The sequence below is a fragment of the Schistocerca nitens genome, chromosome 7 (assembly GCF_023898315.1).
Source record: "Schistocerca nitens isolate TAMUIC-IGC-003100 chromosome 7, iqSchNite1.1, whole genome shotgun sequence".
Classification (NCBI taxonomy): Eukaryota; Metazoa; Arthropoda; class Insecta; order Orthoptera; family Acrididae; genus Schistocerca; species Schistocerca nitens.
Window position 1 is genome coordinate 102459246 of NC_064620.1, and position 21757 is coordinate 102481002.

Consider the following 21757-nt stretch of genomic DNA (forward strand, 5'->3'; position numbering starts at 1 on the left):
CCAAGTATGACAGGAAACATGTAGTAGAGAAACTAAAGCTGTGACGATGGGTTGTGAGTCCTACTTGGGTTGTTCAGTCAGTAGAGCATTTCCCCGCGAAAAGCAAGAGTCCCGAGTTCGAGTCTCGATCCGGCACACAGTTTTAATCTCTCAGGAAGTTCCTCCTACGCATATATCGTGAAAAGATCATGAAGATAAAACCAGAGGAATTCGAGTGCACACCAAGGCCGACCGGCACTCTTTCTTCCCGCGAACTATTCGTTTCTGAAAAAGAAGGGGTAAGTGGCAATGGTTCACAAAGTACCCTCTGCCACACACCGTGTGGTGGCTGGCAGAGTGTATGTAGATGTGTCCTATGCTTTTTGTCGCTACTCGAACCCTACAAAGAACTTACTTGGTTCATCTTCCACTCATTCGCCTTGTTACGTGATCCTTGCAGATCATTTCCATTACATTCATGATCGCGCCTTCAACTCTAGTAGTTTCCCTGAGCCATTTGTTTGTTTTCCTGTCTCATCCAGCGGATATCTGTGTGTTGTTCACTGAACAATCCACAGTTTTAGAAAGGTTTTCGCGCTGAAAGTTTATGTTTCACTGCCATAAGTCAAAATGTATTGTACTCGTTCACATTAACATATGCGTGAATAACATCACAAAGAGTCAGTTCGACAGCAGCCTCGTTACCACTGACACTCGTTTGTTGAGCACTTTAAAAATATCAGAAACTTCGACACCGATTCCGCCTCATGGGTGCTCTAACGGCTAAGGGCTAGATAACCTCTTCGCCCCCTGTAGGTGCGGTCGGCTGACATTCAGGGCTAAGAGCAGTCGCGAGTCTAAATTAGCAACGAAGTTAGTTTCCGACTAGTACATTTTTAAAGTGCTCAGCAAACGTGCGTGGGTGGCATCAAGAGTCTTGCTGAACTGGGGGGGGGGGGGGGGGAATCTTAGAAGACCTTTGACGTTTTATTCATATTCACGCATGTGATAATGTACCCCGCTCCCCCCCCCCCCCCCCCACATCCGCACCTCCCCCCCCCCCCCTCCCGTGTTCACGCCACAGCAGGATGCTAAACTAAGCGCTATGAAAGCATAAAACACATTCCCTGCTTCGGATCACTTTCAGATTCCATCTAATGGTTTTGAATGTTTCCTGGTGATCACACCCTGCGTAACAGAACAAAAATTGTCGCAGTACACTCCAGTGGTACTCCAATGGTAGCAGGTCTAGTTGAATGTTGTTGCAGCCGACGTTGTCCTTAGAGTAGCGCTGAAACGCTCAGAGGGTGGTAGCACTGTCGATCGTTGTCAAGAACGTCGTCCTGTAAGTCAACGCACTGAAAATTGTCATTTTCGGCAGCCAATGGAAAGGGTCGATTCATTGACTCCCTATATGCCTCCCCCTGAGGCATTTTCGTGTCGATCCTGTACAGCCATTTGTCTGTCATGTTTCTCTCGTCCACCCACAAGAAAAAAACCGCGATTTCAACACTGGGTGTCACGGTTCTGGATTTCATCGCCGAGGCGGAAAAAGAAGGTATGAAATGTGGGTAAAAGGGGATGCGATGGCCTGTCCATCTTCTGACACGCCCACGGCGGCGTTGGGCAGAATTGTGGTGAAACAGTGCTGATGTGACATCATTAACCTACCTTATAGCTCACATCTGAGCTGGGGCCTTTTTTTCTCTTTTGTCGACACGTCGCTGAGCCCGAGGCAAACGTGTGAGGGCACCACGCTTTTGAACCGTTACAAATTTTTGCATCCGGATGGGCGACAGTTACGGGGTTTCAGGAAAGTGATTCTTCACCTTTGTTGCGCAGCGTACAAAGGAGACTGTGAGATTAGGGTCCCCACGATATCTTCCTGTGTCGCCTGCAAGCTATAATCAAGTGCCAACCAGAAAAGCTCATCGATTAGTGCCGCGTCAGCTCGTATAGCCAATATGAGAGTAGTTTCAGGTAACCAACGAAATTGAGAAGCTACAGTATGCTTTTGAGCTGAAACTGAAATTTTTGTGTATTTTGTTTGCTTTTAGAGGTGTCTTTTAAGCAGTTGCCACAAACAAAGCGACTATGGTTAATAGTTCTGACGTAGGTCGTTGGCTGCTGTTTTTTTGGTACAGTACACATCACGAAGCTGTGCTCAGGTTAGAACATGAGCGTAAATTCAGGACTACAAAACGCTTCGTCCGTTGCAGTTCAGTCATTGCTAACGTAAAATAAGCTGTGGATATTCTCGGGTTGCCACCATACAACACAGCACCCGCTTCCAAAATGCTCCGCGTTACATCAACCGCATTTCAACACTTGCGAAGTGACCCGCCGTGTTTGCGTGTCGCCTTTAATCGAGCGGCATCCAATGTGACAACACTGTAACGCTAAGTGACAGAAAACCACCGTCAAGTTATTTTAATCGGACCAAACTGAGGGGACAAAGGTCATGGGATATCGATATATGCATATATAAATGGCAGTAGTACCGCGCATGCAAGGTACAAAAGGGTGGTGCATTGGTGAAGCTGTCATTCCATCTTAGGTGATTCATGTGAAAAGGAGTCCAAATGATTAGGCCGCTCGACGGAAATTAATAGGCTTTGAACGCGGAATGATAGTTGGAGATAGACACAGGGGACATTCCATTACGGAATGCGTTAGGGAATTTTACACTCCTGGAAATGGAAAAAAGAACACATTGACACCGGTGTGTCAGACCCACCATACTTGTTCCGGACACTGCGAGAGGGCTGTACAAGCAATGATCACACGCACGGCACAGCAGACACACCAGGAACCGCGGTGTTGGCCGTCGAATGGCGCTAGCTGCGCAACATTTGTGCACCGCCGCCGTCAGTGTCAGCCAGTTTGCCGTGGCATACGGAGCTCCATCGCAGTCTTTAACACTGGTAGCATGCCGCAACAGCGTGGATGTGAACCGTATGTGCAGTTGACGGACTTTGAGCGAGGGCGTATAGTGGGCATGCAGGAGGCCGGGTGGACGTACCGCCGAATTGCTCAACACGTGGGGCGTGAGGTCTCCACAGTACATCGATGTTGTCGCCAGTGGTCGGCGGAAGGTGCACGTGCCCGTCGACCTGGGACCGGACCGCAGCGACGCACGGATGCACGCCAAGACCGTAGGATCCTACGCAGTGCCGTAGGGGACCGCACCGCCACTTCCCAGCAAATTAGGGACACTGTTGCTCCTGGGGTATCGGCGAGGACCATTCGCAACCGTGTCCATGAAGCTGGGCTACGGTCCCGCACACCGTTAGGCCGTCTTCCGCTCACGCCCCAACATCGTGCAGCCCGCCTCCAGTGGTGTCGCGACAGGCGTGAATGGAGGGACGAATGGAGACGTGTCGTCTTCAGCGATGAGAGTCGCTTCTGCCTTGGTGCCAATGATGGTGGTATGCGTGTTTGGCGCCGTGCAGGTGAGCGCCACAATCAGGACTGCATACGACCGAGGCACACAGGGCCAACACCCGGCATCATGGTGTGGGGAGCGATCTCCTACACTGGCCGTACACCACTGGTGATCGTCGAGGGGACACTGAATAGTGCACGGTACATCCAAACCGTCATCGAACCCATCGTTCTACCATTCCTAGACCGGCAAGGGAACTTGCTGTTCCAACAGGACAATGCACGTCCGCATGTATCCCGTGCCACCCAACGTGCTCTAGAAGGTGTAAGTCAACTACCCTGGCCAGCAAGATCTCCGGATCTGTCCCCCATTGAGCATGTTTGGGACTGGATGAAGCGTCGTCTCACGTGGTCTGCACGTCCAGCACGAACGCTGGTCCAACTGAGGCGCCAGGTGGAAATGGCATGGCAAGCCGTTCCACAGGACTACATCCAGCATCTCTACGATCGTCTCCATGGGAGAATAGCAGCCTGCATTGCTGCGAAATGTGGATATACACTGTACTAGTGCCGACATTGTGCATGCTCTGTTGCCTGTGTCTACGTGCCTGTGGTTCTGTCAGTGTGATCATGTGATGTATCTGACCCCAGGAATGTGTCAATAAAGTTTCCCCTTCCTGGGAGAATGAATTCACGGTGTTCTTATTTCAATTTCCAGGAGTGTATATTCGAAGATCGACAGTTTACCGAGAATGCCAAGTTTCAGACCTTACTTCTCACGACCGGCAATGCGGTGGCCGACGGCCTTCACGTAACGACCGAGAACAGCGGAGTTTGCGTAGAATTGGCAGTGCTAAGAGACAAGCAACACTCGGCGAAACAGCCACAGAAATCAATGCGGGGCGTACGACGAACGTACCCATTAGGAGAGTGCGGCGAAATTTGTTGTTAATGGGCTACGGCAGCAGACGACCGACTCGAGTGCTGTTGCTAACAGCACGACATCGCCTGACGAGCCTCCCCTGGGCTTGTGAGCATATAGGTCGATCGCTAGACTACAGGAGAACCGTGACCAGACGACTGGAAAACCGTGGCTTCGTCAGATGAGTCGCGATTTCAGTTAATAAGAGCTGACGGCACGCTTCGAAGTTGGCGCAGACTCTTCGAAGCCAAGTTGTTAACAAGGCACTGTGCAAGCTGGTGGTGGCTCGATAACGATGTGGACTGTGTTTACATGGTCCAGCTGAACTGATCATTGACTATCAATCGTTATTTTTGGATATTTTGAGACCATTTTCAGTCATTCACAGATTTAATATTCCCAAACAACAATTGTTCGCGATTAGTTTGAAGAACATTCTGGACCATTAGAGTGAATAATATGCTCACCCACATTGCCTGTCATGAACCACTTTGAACATTTATGGGTCATACTCGAGGGGTCGGCTCGAGCAACACTTCTTGTGCCGGCAACACTTCCGCAATTATGGACGGCTATAGAGACAGCATTGCTCAGGATTTCTGCAGGGGAGTTCCAACCGATTGTTGAGTCCCTCCCGCCAGCCGCGGTCGCCGAGCGATTCTAGGCGCTTCAGTCTGGAACCGCGCGACTGCTACGGTCGCAGGTTCGAATCCTGCCTCTGGCATGGATGTGTGTGATGTCCTTAGGTTAGTTAGGTTTAAGTAGTTCTAAGTTCTAGGGGACTGATGACTTCCGATGTTAAGTCCCATAGGGCTCAGAGCCATTTGAACCATTTGAGTCCCTCCCACGTCGAGATGATGATGCACTACGACGGGCAAAAGGAGATCCGATACGATATGCGGAGGTATCCCATGCCTTTCATCACCACAATGTACAGCTTGCACATGAACTTGTAGTATTATAATGGTCTTACGCTCCGTGTCTACCTTGACTACGACAATGCGTTCACTACGCTGTTCATAAGAGCTTTCCTGCGTTCGTATTTTTTTCAAGTCTTCGGTCTCCTGACTGGTTTGATGCTGCCTACCACGAATTCCTCTTCTGAGCCGACCTCTTAATCTCAGAGTAGCTCTTGCAACCTACGTCTTCAATTATTTTCTCTGTCTTCCTCTACAGATTTTGTCCACTACAGCTCCCTTCGGTGCCATGGAACTCATTCCCTGATGCCTTAATAGATGTCCTATCATCCTGTCCCTTCTTCTCGTCAGTGTTTTCCACATATTCCTTTCCACTCCGATTCTGCGCAGAACCTCCTCGTTCCCTACCTTATGAGTCCACCTAATTTTTAACATTAGTGTATAGCACCACATCTCAAATGCTTCGATTCTCTTCTGTTCCGGTTTTCCCACAGTCCATGTTTCACTGCCATACAATGCTGTGCTCCAAACGTACATTTACAGAAATTTCTTCCTCACATTAAGGTCTATGTTTAATACAAGCAAACTTCTCTTGGCCAGGAATGCCTTTGATGTCGCCGTTGCTCCATCCGTCATTGGTTATATTGCTGCCTAGGTAGCAGAATTCCTTAACTTCATATACTTCGTGACCATCAATCCTGGTATTAAGTTTCTCGCTGTTCTCATTCCCTCTACTTCTCACCACTTTCGTCTTTCTTCGATTTACTCTCAGTAGATTGTTCATTCCATTCAGCAGATCATGTAATTCTTCTTCACTTTCATTCAGTATAGAAATGTCATAAACGAATCGTATCATTGATATCATTTCACCTTGAATTTTAATTCCATTCCTAAACCTTTTATTTCCTTCTTTGCTTCTTCGATGTACAGACTGAGCAGTATCGAGAAAGACTACATCGTCTTCTTACAGCCGGCCGCAGTGGCCGAGCGGTTCTAGGTGCTTCAGTCCGGAAACGCGCGACTGCTACGGTCGCAGGTTCGAATCCTGCCTCTGGCATGGATGTGTGTGATGTCCTTATGTTAGTTAGGTTCAAGTAGTTCTAAGTTCTTGGGGACTGATGACCTCAGATGTTAAGTCCCATAGTGCTCAGAGCCATTTGAACCTGTCCTACACCCTATTAAGTCCGAGCACTTCGTTCTTGGTCGTCCACTCTTATCATTCCCTCTGGGGGCTTGAACATATTGTATATTACCCATATCTCCCTACAGCTTACCCCTATTTTCTGAGAATTACGAACATCTTGCACCATTTTACATTGTCGAACGCTTTTTCCAGGTCGACAAATCCTATGAACGTGTTTTGATGTTTTTTAGTGAGCCGCGTGCATTATTAAGCCTGCACGTGGCCAGAAGTCCTGTTCCTATTGCCTCCTATTTCACTACTAATTAGTATGAAGAGACCAAAGAAACTAATACACCTGCCTAATATCGTGTAGGGCGGTCGCGAGTACTCATAAGCGCCGCAACACTATGAGGCATGGACTCGACTAATGTCTGAAGTTGTGCTGGAGGGAATTGACACTATGAATCATGCAGGGGTGTCCATGGAGATATCTTTTGGAGGCCAGCGGAAGTGTTCAAGCTGAGAAGAGTGTTCCTGCAGCCAATCTGTCGCAATTCTGGACGTGTGGAGTGTCGCATTGTCCTGCTGGAATTGCCCAAACCCGTCGGACTGCAGAATGGACATGTATGGATGCATGTGATCGGACAGAATGCTTACGTATGTGTCACCTATCAGAGTCGTATCTAGACGTATCAGGGGCCCCATATCACTCCAACAGAACGCCCCACACAATTTCAGAGCCTCCACCAGGTTGAACAGTCCGCTGCTGACATGGAGGGTCCATGGATTCATGAGGCTGTCTCCATACCCGTAGACGTCCATCCGCTCGATACAATTTGAAAAGAGACTTGTCCGACCGAGCAACATGTTTCCAGTCATCAACACTCCCGTTTTCGGTGTTGACGGGACCAGGCAAGGCAGAAAGCTTTTTGTCGTGCAGTCATCAAGAGTACACGGCTCCGAAAGTCCATATCGAAGATGTTTCGGTGAATGGTTCGTACGCTGACACTCGTTGGTGGCCCAGCTTCGAAATCTGCAGCAATTTGCGTAAGTGTTGCACTTCGGTCACGCTGAACGATTCTCTTCGGTCGTCGTTGGACCCCTTCTTGCAGGATGTTTTCCCCGCTGCAGCTATGTCGGAGATTTGATGTTTTACCGGATCCCTGATATTGACGGTACACTCGTGAAATGGCCGTACGGGAAAGTCCCCACTTCATCGCTTCCTCGGAGATGGTGTGTCCCACCGCTCGTGCGCCGACTATAACACCACGTCCAGACTCACTTAAATCTTGTTAATTGTCATTGCAGCAGCAGACTCGTACACTTGTTGTCTTATATAGACATTGCCAACCAGAGCACCGTCTTTTGCCTGTTATCTCTCTCTATTTTAATACGCATGGCTATAAGAGTTTTTTTTTTTTAACTTTGGCGCTTCAATGTGTTTGAAGTTTTTGAATGTAGTGTTGCGTAGCTCCCAGTGCACACTGCATATAGCGAGCTGGTGACGTGTGCGGCCGTGGTGGCGGTGTTGCAGGCGTGTGGTCGCCCGGCCAGTGCCTGCACGACGTGCGCATCTCGGTGCCGCGCCACGTGCTGCGGGGGCGGTCCGCGCGGCTCGCGTGCCACTACCAGCTGGGCGAGGAGCGGCTGTACTCCGTCAAGTGGTACAAGGGTCGGCACGAGTTCTACCGCTACACGCCCAGCGAGCAGCCCAGCAAGAAGGCCTTCCCGCCGCTCGGCAACCACGTCGACGTGAGTACCGCACCAGCGCGTCCGCAGCTCGGCGTCTGCTGGCTAGCGTTGCCGCCTCTGGTAAAGGGGTTCCGGGTTAGATTCCCGGCCGGGTGGGGGATTTTTCTCTGCTCGGGGACTACGTGTCTGTGTTGTCCTCAGCGTTTCATCATCATTCGTGGAAGTGGTTAGACTGGCCTCTGTGAAGTTTGGGACTTTGTACGGGCAGTGACGACCGCACAGTTGATTGCCCCACCCACCAAACATGGTCATATTACACTGGTACGTAAGTTCGGAGCACTTTTGTTTTGCACATTGTTTTTTTTTCTTTTTTTTACTGTTTCGGCACTGCAACTCACTCCAAGTGCCATCTAGTGGCAGCTTCCAAAGTGGGCAGGTCCCACTGTCCAGTGTAGTCTGCTCCCTATCGGGAGACCTTGCAACCTGCGTGCGGAAGATGATCTCCCAGGTCCTTTGTGCGCGCAGGTAAGGTTAGCCGCCGTCGTAATGGCAGCTTCGAGTCCCCGTAGCGGACGGGCGTTATGTTTCTCAGCTAAGCCAAGAGCCACAGTTGGCGCGCTGCCTGTGCTCGTTGTAAGGTTTATTCTAATAACTTATACCATATAATTTGTTCCGTCCGATTATTGTGAGTGGAAATAAGGGGAGGACAGTGAACCTCTCTGATGTGTTGGCAGAAGAGCCAACACCGTGTTGCTAGAGGAGACCGAAATGCACGCGTTTAAGCTCACGCAGACTGGCGTGAGGTCTGGAACAAGGTAAGTAATTATAGTAGCAAAAAATAGTACATAGCTTCTGGAATACTTAACTTTAATCCATAATTGGAGAACATCGCTCTTGTTGATACATGAATTATAATCTCAATATAAACTGGTAATGGCGCCTTGCTAGGTCGTAGCAAATGACGTAGCTGAAGGCTATGCTAACTATCGTCTCGGCAAATGAGAGCGTATTTGTCATTGATCCATCTCTGGCAAAGTCTGCTGTACAACTGGGGCGAGTGCTAGGACGGCTCTCTAGACCTGCCGTGTGGTGGCGCTCGGTCTGCAATCACTGACAGTGGCGACACGCGGGTCCGACGTATAATGATGGACAGCGGCCGATTTAACGGCTACCACCTAGCAAGTGTGGTGTCTGCCGGTGACACCACACTCTCGAACTATACACTTTATGTGGGTCAGCTACGGAAGCTGAAGCTCAGGAACTTCAAACCCAGCTAACTCAACTACTTGCTTCTGCGGGTTTCCACTGAAGAAACGGTGTTCCAATAGTCACAAGATCGTGGGAAAAATTCCTGTGAAGGACAAAGAAACATCTTTGCCTTGTCATCTTACTGGTGAACAAGCCATAAAAACGTTAGGGATGTTATGACACCCTGGATCCGACACATTCCAGTGCCATGTGCAGCTGAAGAGCTATCGGCTCTCAAAGGTTAAGAAGCGCAATGTCCTGTCTACAACAGCATCAATCTTTGACCCACTGATGCTTCTAGGTCCAGCACTCATAAGATGTTAAGTGTTCTTGCAGCGGTTGTGGCAACTAAGCCTCGATTGGGATGAAATTCTTCCATCCCACTTCACTGATGAATGGAATGCTGTTTTTGTGCAACTGCCTTACCTAAATGGTATTTTGATTAACAGGAAGATCATTCCGTGCCCCCAGTATGTTAAATTAGAAATTCATGGTTTTTGTGATGCTTCATGTGTCTTCTTCCCAATAACAGTGTGTTGGTCTCATTGGCTGCAGCCAATTCTCGGGTTGCCCCTGTAAAACAACAATCTCTTCCACAACTGGAATTATGTGGTGCTCTGCTTCTTGCTCGACTCATTCACAAGGTGGCCAGTGCCTTAGACATCATAGATGGTGGCGACATTCATTTGTGGATGGACTCCACAATAGTTCCCTGTTGGCTGCAGTGTAGTCCTAGTCATTGGAAAACTTTTGTTGCCAACAGAGCCTCTAAAATCCAGAAACTGAGTTCAGTTTCCAACTGGAGACATGTCAGATCAGAAGATAATCCTGCTGACCACTTATCACGTGGTATTAATCCAGCTGCTTTGAGTTCACTTGTTCAGTGGTGATCTGGCCCGTCATGGCTATCCACTTGCAACCTCGACAGCAACACCTGCACTCCACTTAGTGAAGGAGATGCGCCTGGATGAAGGTATACGCAAGTATCCTTGGTGTCGATCATTAAATTTGATGATGAACTTCTGTGTAAATATTCGCCATTCAAGAAAACTTACAGAGTTTTGTCCTGTGCACTGAGGTTTGCTAATAATACTAGGCCTCAGCAATCAGAAAGGATAACTGGGCCACTCACTCCACAGCAATGCCAAAAACGCTATCAAAAGGGCCTTTGGCACAGCTCAACATAGTGAATATGGTAACGAGATCGCTTTGTTGAAGGCCAGTTCCCCTATTCCACATAATAGCAAATTAAGGGATTTGCACTCATTTGTTGATGCCGTAGGTATTTTACGAGTGGGAGGGAGATTAATGAATGCATGTATACCATATGAGGAGCGCCATCCTATTATCGTACCGCCTAAGCATCATCTCACAAAAATTCTCAAAACAGATGAACATCAAAATTTGTTGCACGCTGGGTCACAACATTTGTTGGCTACGTTGCGCAGCAGTTTTTGGATTCCCAATGGGTGTAACACAATCAAATGAGTTATCAGGAAATGTTTAAAATGCTTTAGGCTTAAGTCCAAGACAGCAGTTCAACTCATTGGTCAACTACCTGCAGCTAGAGTAAACCAGTCTCGTCCATGCCAGCACTGTGGAGTAGATTATGCAGGCCCTATTGCTGTAAAGCATGGTGAAATACGGAGTAAGGTTACCACCAAGGCGTATACTGCATTATTCACTTGCATGGCAACCAAGGCCACCCACTTAGAAATAGTTACTGACTTGGTAACATGTTCATTTTCGGCTTCCTTCAGGAGATTCATTGCAAGAAGAGGGAAACCTTCTCATATGCACAGTGACAGTAGCACAACATTTGCAGGTACAAAAAATGAACTTAACCGATTTTTCTCTAATGATGCTACTGTTGAAGGTGTGGTGAATATTTTGACCTCAGAGGGAATCAGTTGGAGGTTCACACCACCTCGTGCCCCTCACTTTGGTGGAATCTGGGAGGCAGGAATCAAATGCATGAAGTCGCATCTCAAATGCATCGTCGTCAATGTGGTACTGACATTTGAAGAATTGACTATTGTGTTAATTCAGACAGAAGCATGCTTGAATTCAAGGCTGTTGTGTCTTCTCTCTGACGACCTAGATTTTCCTACTGCTCTCACTCCTGGTAGTTTCCTAATTGGACAGCCCCTTTGTGCTCATCCTGAACCCTTTGTCCTTCAGGTTCCCGCCAACAGGTTGCAACTTGTACAGCAGTCCTTTTGGAAGGGGTGGTCCACAGAATACGTACATGATCTGCAGCAACGAAGAAAATGAGCATCGGAGGCAGCATGGCAACCTCAGATCGGCGATCATGTATTGGTCAAGGAGGATAGCTTTCCTCCCTTGGTATGGAGGCTGGGTGTCATTGACCGGTTGTTTCCCAGTCCTGACAAGTGTGTGCATGTTGTGATGGTGAAAACTGCTAATGGGCAGATTAAGAGGCCTATAGCAAAACTGTGTCCCCGACCTAAGAGGTGAATCGGTTAAGTGTTCCCTCAAATCTGTGTAGTTGTACAGGATACAGGCCCACTGCCAAATTGCCGCCGGCCGTGGTGGACGAGCGGTTCTGGGCGCTACAGTTTGGAACCGCGCGACCGCTACGGTCGCAGGTTCGAATCCTGCCTCGTGCATGGATGTGTGTGATGTCCTTAGGTTAGTTAGGTTTAAGTAGTTCTAAGCTCTAGGGGACTGCCCGCATCTCGTGGTCGTGCGGTAGCGTTCTCGCTTCCCACGCCCGGGTTCCCGGGTTCGATTCCCGGCGGGGTCAGGGATTTTCTCTGCCTCGTGATGGCTGGGTGTTGTGTGTTGTCCATAGGTTAGTTAGGTTTAAGTAGTTCTAAGTTCTAGGGGACTGATGACCATAGATGTTAAGTCCCATAGTGCTCAGAGCCATTTGTTTTCTAGGGGACTGATGACCTCAGAAGTTAAGTCCCATAGCGCTCAGAGCCATTTGAACCAAATTGCCATTTGCTGGAACAATCTCTTAATTCGTAAGATCAGCTTGAGAAGCTGTAGAGGTTTTTTTTTTTTTTTTTTTTTTTTTTTTTTTTTTTTTTTTTTTGGGGACTGACTGCTGTTAGTACTGATTTTCATGTTTTTATGCAGTATGATATTAATACTTGATTCTTATGTGTCCTACATGTTAGAACACATTGTGTTTCATATGCAGTGTAACAGTGGTGTTTTGGTGGTGTGGGCATCCCAGATTCATGTTTTATGTCCATTGATATTGTGTCTAGTTATATTTTTATTGTTTTCCTTGTTTTGGTTTTGTTGTATGTTAAAATTATGTTTGATGTCCATTGATATTGTGTCTAGTTATATTTTTATTGTTTTCCTTGTTTTGGTTTTGTTGTTTGTTAAAATTATGGTTATTTCTAAAATGAGAAAACTCATTTTAGAGTGGGAGTATGTTTGGACTCTGCAACTCACTCCAAGTGCCATCTAGTGGCAGCTTTCAAACTGGGCAGGTCAGACTGTCCAGTATAGTCTGCTCCCTGTCAGAAGAACTTGCAACCTACGTGCAGAAGCGGATCTCCCAGGTCGTTTGGGTGTGCATGTAAGGTTAGCCACCGTTGAAACGGTCGAGGAGGTAGCTTCGAGACCCCGTAGCGGAGGGGCGTGTATGTCTCCCAGCTAATCCAGGAGCTGCAGTTGGTGCACTGGCTGTGCGCGTTTTAAGGTTTATTCAAATAAACACTTATACCATATAATTTGTTCTGTCCAATTATTATGAGTGGAAATAAGGGGAGGACAGTGAGTCCTCTCGCACTATACACTCAAACCCAATGTACCACCACGGGAAGAAGCGCCCGTGTGTGCATTCACTGTCACTAAGAGGGTTGCCCCGAAAGTAATGCACCGCAATTTTCTTCTTCATTAGTGCTTTATTGAACAGAATGGTGTTTTATCTACACTCTCTATTTTTCCACATAATCCCCATCCCAGAATGGTGTTTTATCTACACTCTCTATTTTTCCACATAATCCCTATCCCATTCTACAGCATTCCTCCAGTGCGAAACAAGGGCGTGTGTGCCCTGTCGGTACCAATCCTTGTTCTGGTGGTGGAACCAGTGCTTCGTTGTGTGAATCACCGCCTCATTGTTCTCAAAATGTCTTCCACGAATGGCATCCCTTAATGGCCCACACAATTGGAAGTCCGAGGGGGCTAGGTCAAGGCTGTAGGGTGGATGGGGTAGCACTGTCCAGCCTTGCTTTATGATGTGTTCAGCAGTCCTCAGACTTGTGTGGGGCCAAGCGCTATCGTGTTGCAGCAGAACATCTCCTGGGTTTCTGTGCTGCCGGAGTCGCCTGAAGTGAATCCTGAGTTTTGTTAATGTGTTGCCATATGCTTCTGAACTAATGGTACCGCCTCTTGGCATCACATCAATGAGAATCACACCTTCACAAGCCCAGAATATGGTGATTATGGCCTTACCGGTGGAAGCAGTGGCTTTGAATTTTTTTCTTCTGTGGTGAGTGGGAATGGTGCCATTCCATCGACTGTCGTTTTGTTTCGGGCTCAAAATGTTGAATCCATGTTTCATCACCTGTCACAATCTGGTACAAGAACGCCTCCCCCTCAGCGTGAAAACTTTGTAGCAAACCGAGATAAATGTTTTCTCTGTGCGATTTGTGATTCACTGCTATACACCGGAGGCCCATATTACACACACTTTTGAACTTTTGAATATCCAAGAGTGCGGATAACTGCATCCACTCTCCCTTTGCTGGTTGCCAGATGCAGCGCCAACTGGCGAGTCGTAATGCGTCTGTCCTCGAGAATGACGTCATCAGCTCGTTGTAACATGTCATGCGTGACAGCTGTGGATGGTCTCCCCGACCGCTGCATATCGTCAAGCTTCGCCGAACTGCCTTCTGATCACCTGACCTTCTGTACCCAGAGACTAACTGTACATCTGTCGACAGCAGATCCTCCATATACTTTGTACAAGTGTTTGTAAATATTTACCCACAGTTTCTTTCTCTGCAGTGGTAAATTGAATGACCGAACGTAGCTTGCAACGTGTATCACCTACAGACGCCATTTTGAAATTGTCCTGCAGCTACGCTATCTTTCGAAAGTGACGGAAACTTGGCGCACTCACTCAGGAGACTTCGCATAATACATAAGTAACGTTTCGCATTCGTAGAATTCTTTTCAGGCGAGAAAAAAATGAGGTGCATTAGTTTTTGGGCAACACTTGCATTTGAGTTCACATATTGTGAGTTTGTCATTTGGAGGTTGTGAGTGGAGCACTGAACGCTAGAAGGTGGAGGACCAAGTAGGAAAAACGCAACATTCGCGACATATTCTTCTGTTTCAGTTCAATAGGAGGGTGACAGCAGCGCAGGCAGGCACAAACATTTCCGCTTTATATTGCGATGAAGCCATTGTACGGCGTATGGCAAGAAAATGGTTTTCTAGTTTTAAAGATGATAGTTTTTGGCATCTCTGGTATGTCCATCCCTCTGACTGAAGGTTTGTGGGACTTCAGTCATTCATTTGCGCAATAAAATAAAACACCTGCAGCCGTCCTTTCGATGTTATTTATTATTTAGCAACCAGTTTCCGCGAGTCAATTCACCATCTTAAGGCCTTAACTGAGGTTAACAGGTGAACTCTGTATGATGCCATCACTGCCAACATTTACGAATTGGTTTCCGTAGACTACTGTCACAAAGACAATGGGTCTGCAACCATCAAGTAGCAATGTAACAGTGATGTTGTGCCTGCAACCATCAACTAGCAATGTAACATTGTTGTGTCTGCAACCATCAACTAGCAGCACTACCTAGTTAATGGTTGCATACACAATAATGTTACATTGGTAGTTGATGGTTGCAGGCACAACATCACTGTTACATTGCTAGTTGATGGTTGCAGGTATAACATCACTGTTATAGTAGACTACCGAAGCCAGTTCATAGATTTCGACCACTGATGGATTTGTGTACACTATTGAAGTTCTACCCACAGCCTCAGTTAAGGCGTGAAGGTGGTGTATTGAGTCACTGAAACTGGTTTGCTATATAATAAATAACATCAAAACGAGGACTGCAAATGTTTCATTTTATCTCGTTTTGACGTGATCGAAACAGCATATCCAGACACACTGAGATGATGATGGCACTGAAACAGAGGATGACACGCGTAAAGCTGAAATATTAAACACCTTTTTCCAAACCTGTTTCACAGAGGAAGACCACACTGCAGTTCCCTCTCTAAATCTTCGCACGAACGAAAAAATGGCTGACATCGAAATAAGTGTTCAAGGAATAGAAAAGCAGCTGAAATCACTCAACAGAAGAAAGTCCACTGGACCTAACGGGATACCAATTCGATTCTACACAGAGTACGAGAAAGAACTTGTCCCCCTTCTAACAGCCGTGTACTGCAAGTCTATAGAGGAACGGAAGGTTCCAAATGACTGGAAATGAGTCCCAGTTTTCAAGAAGGGTCGTCGAGCAGATGCGCAAAACATCGATCTGTTGTAGAATTTTAGAACATGGTTTTTGCTCGCGTATCATGTCATTTCTGGAAACCCAGAATCTACTCTGTAGGAATCAACATGGATTCCGGTAACATCGATCGTGTGAGACCCAACTCGCTTTATTTGTTCGTAAGACCCAGAAAATATTAGATACAGGCTCCCAGGTAGATGTCATTTTCCTTGACTTCCGGAAGGCGTTCGATACAGTTCCGCACTGTCGCCTGATAAACAAAGTAAGAGCCTACGGAATATCAAACCAGCTGTGTGGGTGGATTGAAGAGTTGTTAGCAAACAGAACACAGCATGTTGTTCCCAATGGAGATACGTCGACAGACGTTAAAGTACCTCTGGCATGCCACAGGGGAGTGTTATGGGATCATTGCTTTTCACAATATATTTAAATGACCTAGTAGATAGTGTCGGAAGTTCCATGCGTCTTGTCGCGGATGATGCTGTGGTATACAGAGAAGTTGCAGCATTAGAAAATGCAGAAAATGCAGCGAAATGCAGAAAGATCTGCAGCGAAGAGGTACTTGGTGCAGGGAGTGGCAACTGACCCTTAACATAAACAAATGTAATGTATTGCAAATACATAGAAAGAAGGATCCTTTATTGTATAATTTTATGATAGCGGAACAAACACTGGTAGCAGTTACTTCTGTAAAATATCTGGGAGTATGCGTACGGAACGATTTGAAGTGGAATGATCATATAAAATTAATTGTTGGTAAGGCGGGTGCCAGGTTGAGATTCATTGGAAGAGTCCTTAGAAAATGTAGTCCATCAACAAAGGAGGTGGCTTACAAAACACTCGTTCGACCTATACTTGAGTATTGCTCAACAGTGTGGGATCCGTACCAGGTCGAGTTGACAGAGGAAATAGAGAAGATCCAAAGAAGAGCGGCGCGTTTCGTCACAGGGTTATTTGGTAAGCGGATAGCGTTACGGAGATGTTTAGCAAACTCAAGTGGCAGACACTGCAAGAAAGGTGTTCTGCATCGCGGTGTAGCTTGCTGTCCAGGTTTCGAGAGGGTGCGTTTCTGGATGAGGTATCGAATATATTGCTTCCCCCTACTTATACCTCCCGAGGAGATCACGAATGTAAAATTAGACAGATTCGAGCGCGCACGGAGGCTTCCGGCAGTCGTTCTTCCCGAGAACCATACGCGACTGGAATAGGAAAGGGAGGTAATGACAATATGGCACATAAAGTGCCCTCCGCCACACACCGTTGGGTGGCTTGCGGAGTATGAATGTAGATGTAGACATTAGTTCAGTAATACCTTTCGGGCTTGATGAAGATCGTTTAAACGCATTAATCCACACAGATCCACGTCAGTGTACTACAGAACTGGCAGATGTGACGAACTGTGATCGATTCACCATCGTGCGACATTTGCATGCAGCGTGAAAGGTTCAAAAATTGCGTGTATTGGTTCCCCTTGCTCTAAGCCGAAGCCATAGCCATAAAAATCAGCGAGCAGGCATATGTGCAGCTCTGCTGAACAATATCGACTGTTCCTATCCTATATCATTACTGGTGACGAGAAATGGTGCCTTTATACTAACACAAGGAAAACAAAGGAATTGCTGAGCAAAAAGAAAGCAGCAACTCCACGTACAAAGACCTCCACGCGTCTACAAAAGACAATGTTGCCTATCTGGTGGAACTGCGATGGTGTGGTTTATTACGAATTGCTTGCCCGAGATGTAACCATCACTGACGCCATTTATTGTCAACAACTGAGACATCTTGCAGATGCAGTAGAAGAAAAACGACCAGGAAGACTGCGTGAAGTGATGCTACTCCACGATGACGACCGCCCGCATTCCGCTGCACTGACAAAAAGCACGATACAGGAGTTGGGTTGGGAAGTCATTCCACAGCCGTCTTATTCACTTGATGTTGCGCCCACAGATTTTCACGTTTTCTGCTCTTTATCGAACAACCTTCAACGAACTTCCTTTCCGGACGAAATTGTGTTCCGAGATGGTACTCAGAGTTTTAGAGTCGTGGAATCGGGAAGTTTCCCCAGCGTTCGCAGTCCATTGTAAGTAGTGAAGGAGAATGTATTTTTGGTGTCTAAAGTCTCTGTTGTGTGTATCTGTTATGTTTATTAAAGTTATAGAAAAACGCTACGAACTTACTCAGCAACCAAGTGACTGAAGACTAGAAATGGAAAAAATAGTAATTATCATATTTTTCACGTAACGAGTTTTGAGTTTCATTGTGTTCTTGGTGCTCTGTCGCATGTCCCTAGGCTTCATTGTTCCTAGACTTCATCCAGGTGAAAAAAAATGGTTCAAATGGCTCTGAGCACTATGGGACTTAACAGCTATGGTCATCAGTCCCCTAGAACTTAGAACTACTTAAACCTAACTAACCTAAGGACAGCACACAACACCCAGCCATCACGAGGCAGAGAAAATCCCTGACCCCGCCGGGAATCGAACCCGGGAACCCGGGCGAGAACAGGTGAAAAACCATAGGGAAACAAATGAATAATCTTTAGGGAAAATCTTCCGAACAGACATACTGTCTTTGTATCAATATGTGCTTCCCTCTGTACAGTTCAAATATTTAAAAGGTACTAGAACAGATTTTTGTTTACACATTGCTAGTTAAAAACCTAATGCTATATTTCTCTACTAGTGTCATCACAAATAACACGTAGTGCGTCAGTATTTATGGCATTTGGAATAAAACTTTTTTCAGCTATTTTCTCGAAAACAGACGTTTTTGAGAACGTGGCTACGTACGAAATATAAGTTGATTCTTGCAGAGAAGAAAACAACAACCAGCCGCAGTTAATAATGCTATTTCTACTGAGGTGACAAAAGCCATGGGATACCTCCTAATATCGTATGGACCTCCTTTCCACCAGCGTATCGCAATGAATCGACGTTGTAATGGACTCAACAAGTCGTCAAAGTCCCCTGCAGACATACTGATCAATGCTGCTTCTACAATTGTCAATAATTGCGAAGGTGTTGCCGCAACAGGAATTTGTCATCGAGCTGATTTCTCGATTGTTGTTGTTGTTGTGGTCTTCAGTTCAGAGACTGGTTTGTTGCAGCTCTCCATGCTACTCTATCCTGTTCAAGCTTCTTCATCTCCCAGTACCTATTGCAAACTACATCCTTCTGAATCTGCTTATTGTATTCATCTCTTGGTCTCCCTCTACGATTTTTACCCTCCACGCTGCCCTCCAATACTAAATTGGTGATCCCTTGATGCCTCAGAACATGTCCTACCAACCGATCTCTCTAGTCAAGGTGTGCCAAAAATTTTATGTTCTCCCTAGTTCGATTCAGTACCTCCTTATTAGTTGTGTGATCTACCCATCTAATATTCAGCATTCTTCTGTAGCACCACATTCCGAAAGCTTCTTTTCTCTTCTTGTCCAAACTATTTATCGTCCACGTTTCACTTGCATACATGACCACACTCCATACAAATACTTTCAGAAACGGCTTCCTGACACTTAAATCTATACTTGATGTTAACAAATTTCTCTTCTTTAGAGACGCTTTCCTTGCCATTGCCAGTCTACATTTTATATCCTCCCTACTTCGACGATCATCAATTTTTTGCTCCCCAAATAGCAAAACTCATTTACTACTTTAAGAGTCTCATGTCCTAATCTAATACCCTCAGCATCACCCGATTTAATTCGACTACATTCCATTATCCTCGTCTTTGTCGATTATGTTCCATAAATGTTTGATTTTGGCCGATCTGTGTGGCCAGATCATTCGATCGAATTGTATAGAATTTTTCAACGCGAACATTTGTGGTCTGGTGACATGACATCATTGCCATCCATAAAAATTCCATCGTTATTTGGGAACATGAAGTCCATGAATGACTGCAAATGGTCTCCAAGCAGCCGAACTTAGACATTTACCGTCAGTGATGGGTTCAGTTGGACCAGAGGATCCAAGCCATTCCATGCAAACACATCCAACACCATCACCGAGCCACTGCCAGCTTGCACAGGGCCTTGTTGAAAACTTGGTTCCATGGTTCCGTGGAGTCCGCACCAAACACAAACCCTACCATTATCTCTTACCAACTGAAATCGGGACTCATCTGACCAGAGCACTGTTTTGCAGTCGTCTAGGGTCGAACCGATATGGTCACGAGAACGGGAAAAGCGCTGCAGGAGATTGTTGTGCAGTTAGCAAAGGCACTCTGGCCGACCACCTGAACTAAACCCCAGCAACGCCAGATCACCGCATTAACGGATACGTTCGTCGTAAGTCTCACATTGAATTCTGCTGTTACTTCAGGAACTGTTGCTTGTCTGTTAGCACTGACAACTCTACGCAGACGGCTCTGCTCTCGGCCGTTAAGTGAAGGCCATTGGTCTCTGCGTTATCGGCGGTCGTAGGTAACGTCGGTAATTAGGTATTCTCGGCACACTGTTGACACTGTGGATCCGTTAATATTCAACTCCCTAACGATTTCTGAAATGGAGTGGCCCACGCGTCTAGCTCCAACTGCCATTCCTCATTCAATGTCTGTTAACTCCAGTTGTGCGGCCACAATCATGTCAGAATGCTTTTTACATCAATCATCTGCGTTCAAATGACAGCTCCGCCAATTCATTGCCCGCCTATACCTTGTGTAAGCGATACGACAGAAATTTGTGCATGTGAATATCCCTTTTGTCAACTCACAAGGGAACCTCCCCATCGCACCCCCCTCAGATTTAGTTATAAGTTGGCACAGTGGATAGGCCTTGAAAAACTGAACACAGATCAATTGAGAAAACAGGAAGACGTTGTGTGGAACTGTGAAAAAATAAGCAAAATATACAAACTGAATAGTTCATGAGACGATAAGCAACATCAAGGACAGCGAGAATGCAGGAGCGCCGTGGTCTCGTGGTAGCGTCAGCAGCTGCGGAACGAAAAGTCCTTGGTTCAAATCTTCCATCGAGTAAAAAGTTTAATTTTTTATTTTTAGTTTATGTGACAAACTCTTATGTTTTCATCACTTTTTTGGGAGTGATTATCAGATCCACAAGAAAACCTAAATCGGGCAAGGTAGAAGAATCTTTTTACCCATTCGCCAAGTGTACAAGCTAGGTGGGTCGACAACATATTCCTGTCATGTGACGCACATGCCGTCACCACTGTCGTATAGAATATATCAGATGTGTTTTCCTGTGGGGGAATCGGTTGACCTATGACCTGGCGATCAAATGTTTTCGGTTCCCAGTGGAGAGGCACGTCCTTTCGTCTACTAATCGCACGGTTTTGCGATGCGGTCGCAAAACACAGACACTAAACTTATACAGTGAACAGAGACGTCAATGAACGAACGGACAGATAATAACTATGCAAAAATAAAGAAAGTAAAATTTTCACCCGAGGGAAGACTTGAACCAAGGACCTCTCGTTCCGCAGCTGCTCACGCTACCACGGGACCACGGCGCTCCTGGGCTCGCATTCTCCATGATATTGCCTATGTGTCCCATGGACTACTCAGTTTGTATATTTTGCTTATTTTTTCACAGTTCCACACAACTTCTTCCTGTTTTCTCAATTGATCTGTGTTTAGTTTATCAAGACCTATCCACTGTGCCAATTTATAACTAAATCTGAGGTGCGTGCGATGGGTAAGTTCCCTTGTCGGTATATTTACACAAACAGCGCCGCTAATGTTTGCGGGCTTTCAAAACAATATGAAATGATGAAATGGCGTGTGGTGGTGGTGTGGCCGCCAACTACGTACCCTCCAAATCAGAGTTGCAATATTAATAGTTTTGGCTGGTTTCGTTGTCTAGGGGCTGGGATACGTAGTTGCCGCATTACAGGCCAAATACAGCTGAGTCTACAGTATACGGTAAGAATACACACATGAATCGAATGGTCGAAGGTTTCTATCACTCGGCAATTGCGAATTATGAAAGTAACATATAAATTTATAAATGAAAGATTGCAATTAAATAAATTCTGCAGGAACTATCTTGTTGTTGTTGTTGTGG

At 46.3% G+C, this 21757-nt stretch overlaps 1 protein-coding gene across 2 annotated transcripts in view; it reads left to right on the forward strand.

Annotated features, from left to right (window-relative positions):
• Positions 1 to 21757, forward strand: part of LOC126194944 (uncharacterized) — a 420126-nt gene that overhangs the window by 316275 nt on the left and 82094 nt on the right. For both annotated transcript variants that reach the window (XM_049933331.1, XM_049933332.1), the window contains exon 2: positions 7860 to 8077. In XM_049933331.1, the coding sequence (XP_049789288.1) occupies positions 7860 to 8077 (218 nt within the window). The remainder of the gene's footprint in view (positions 1 to 7859; positions 8078 to 21757) is intronic.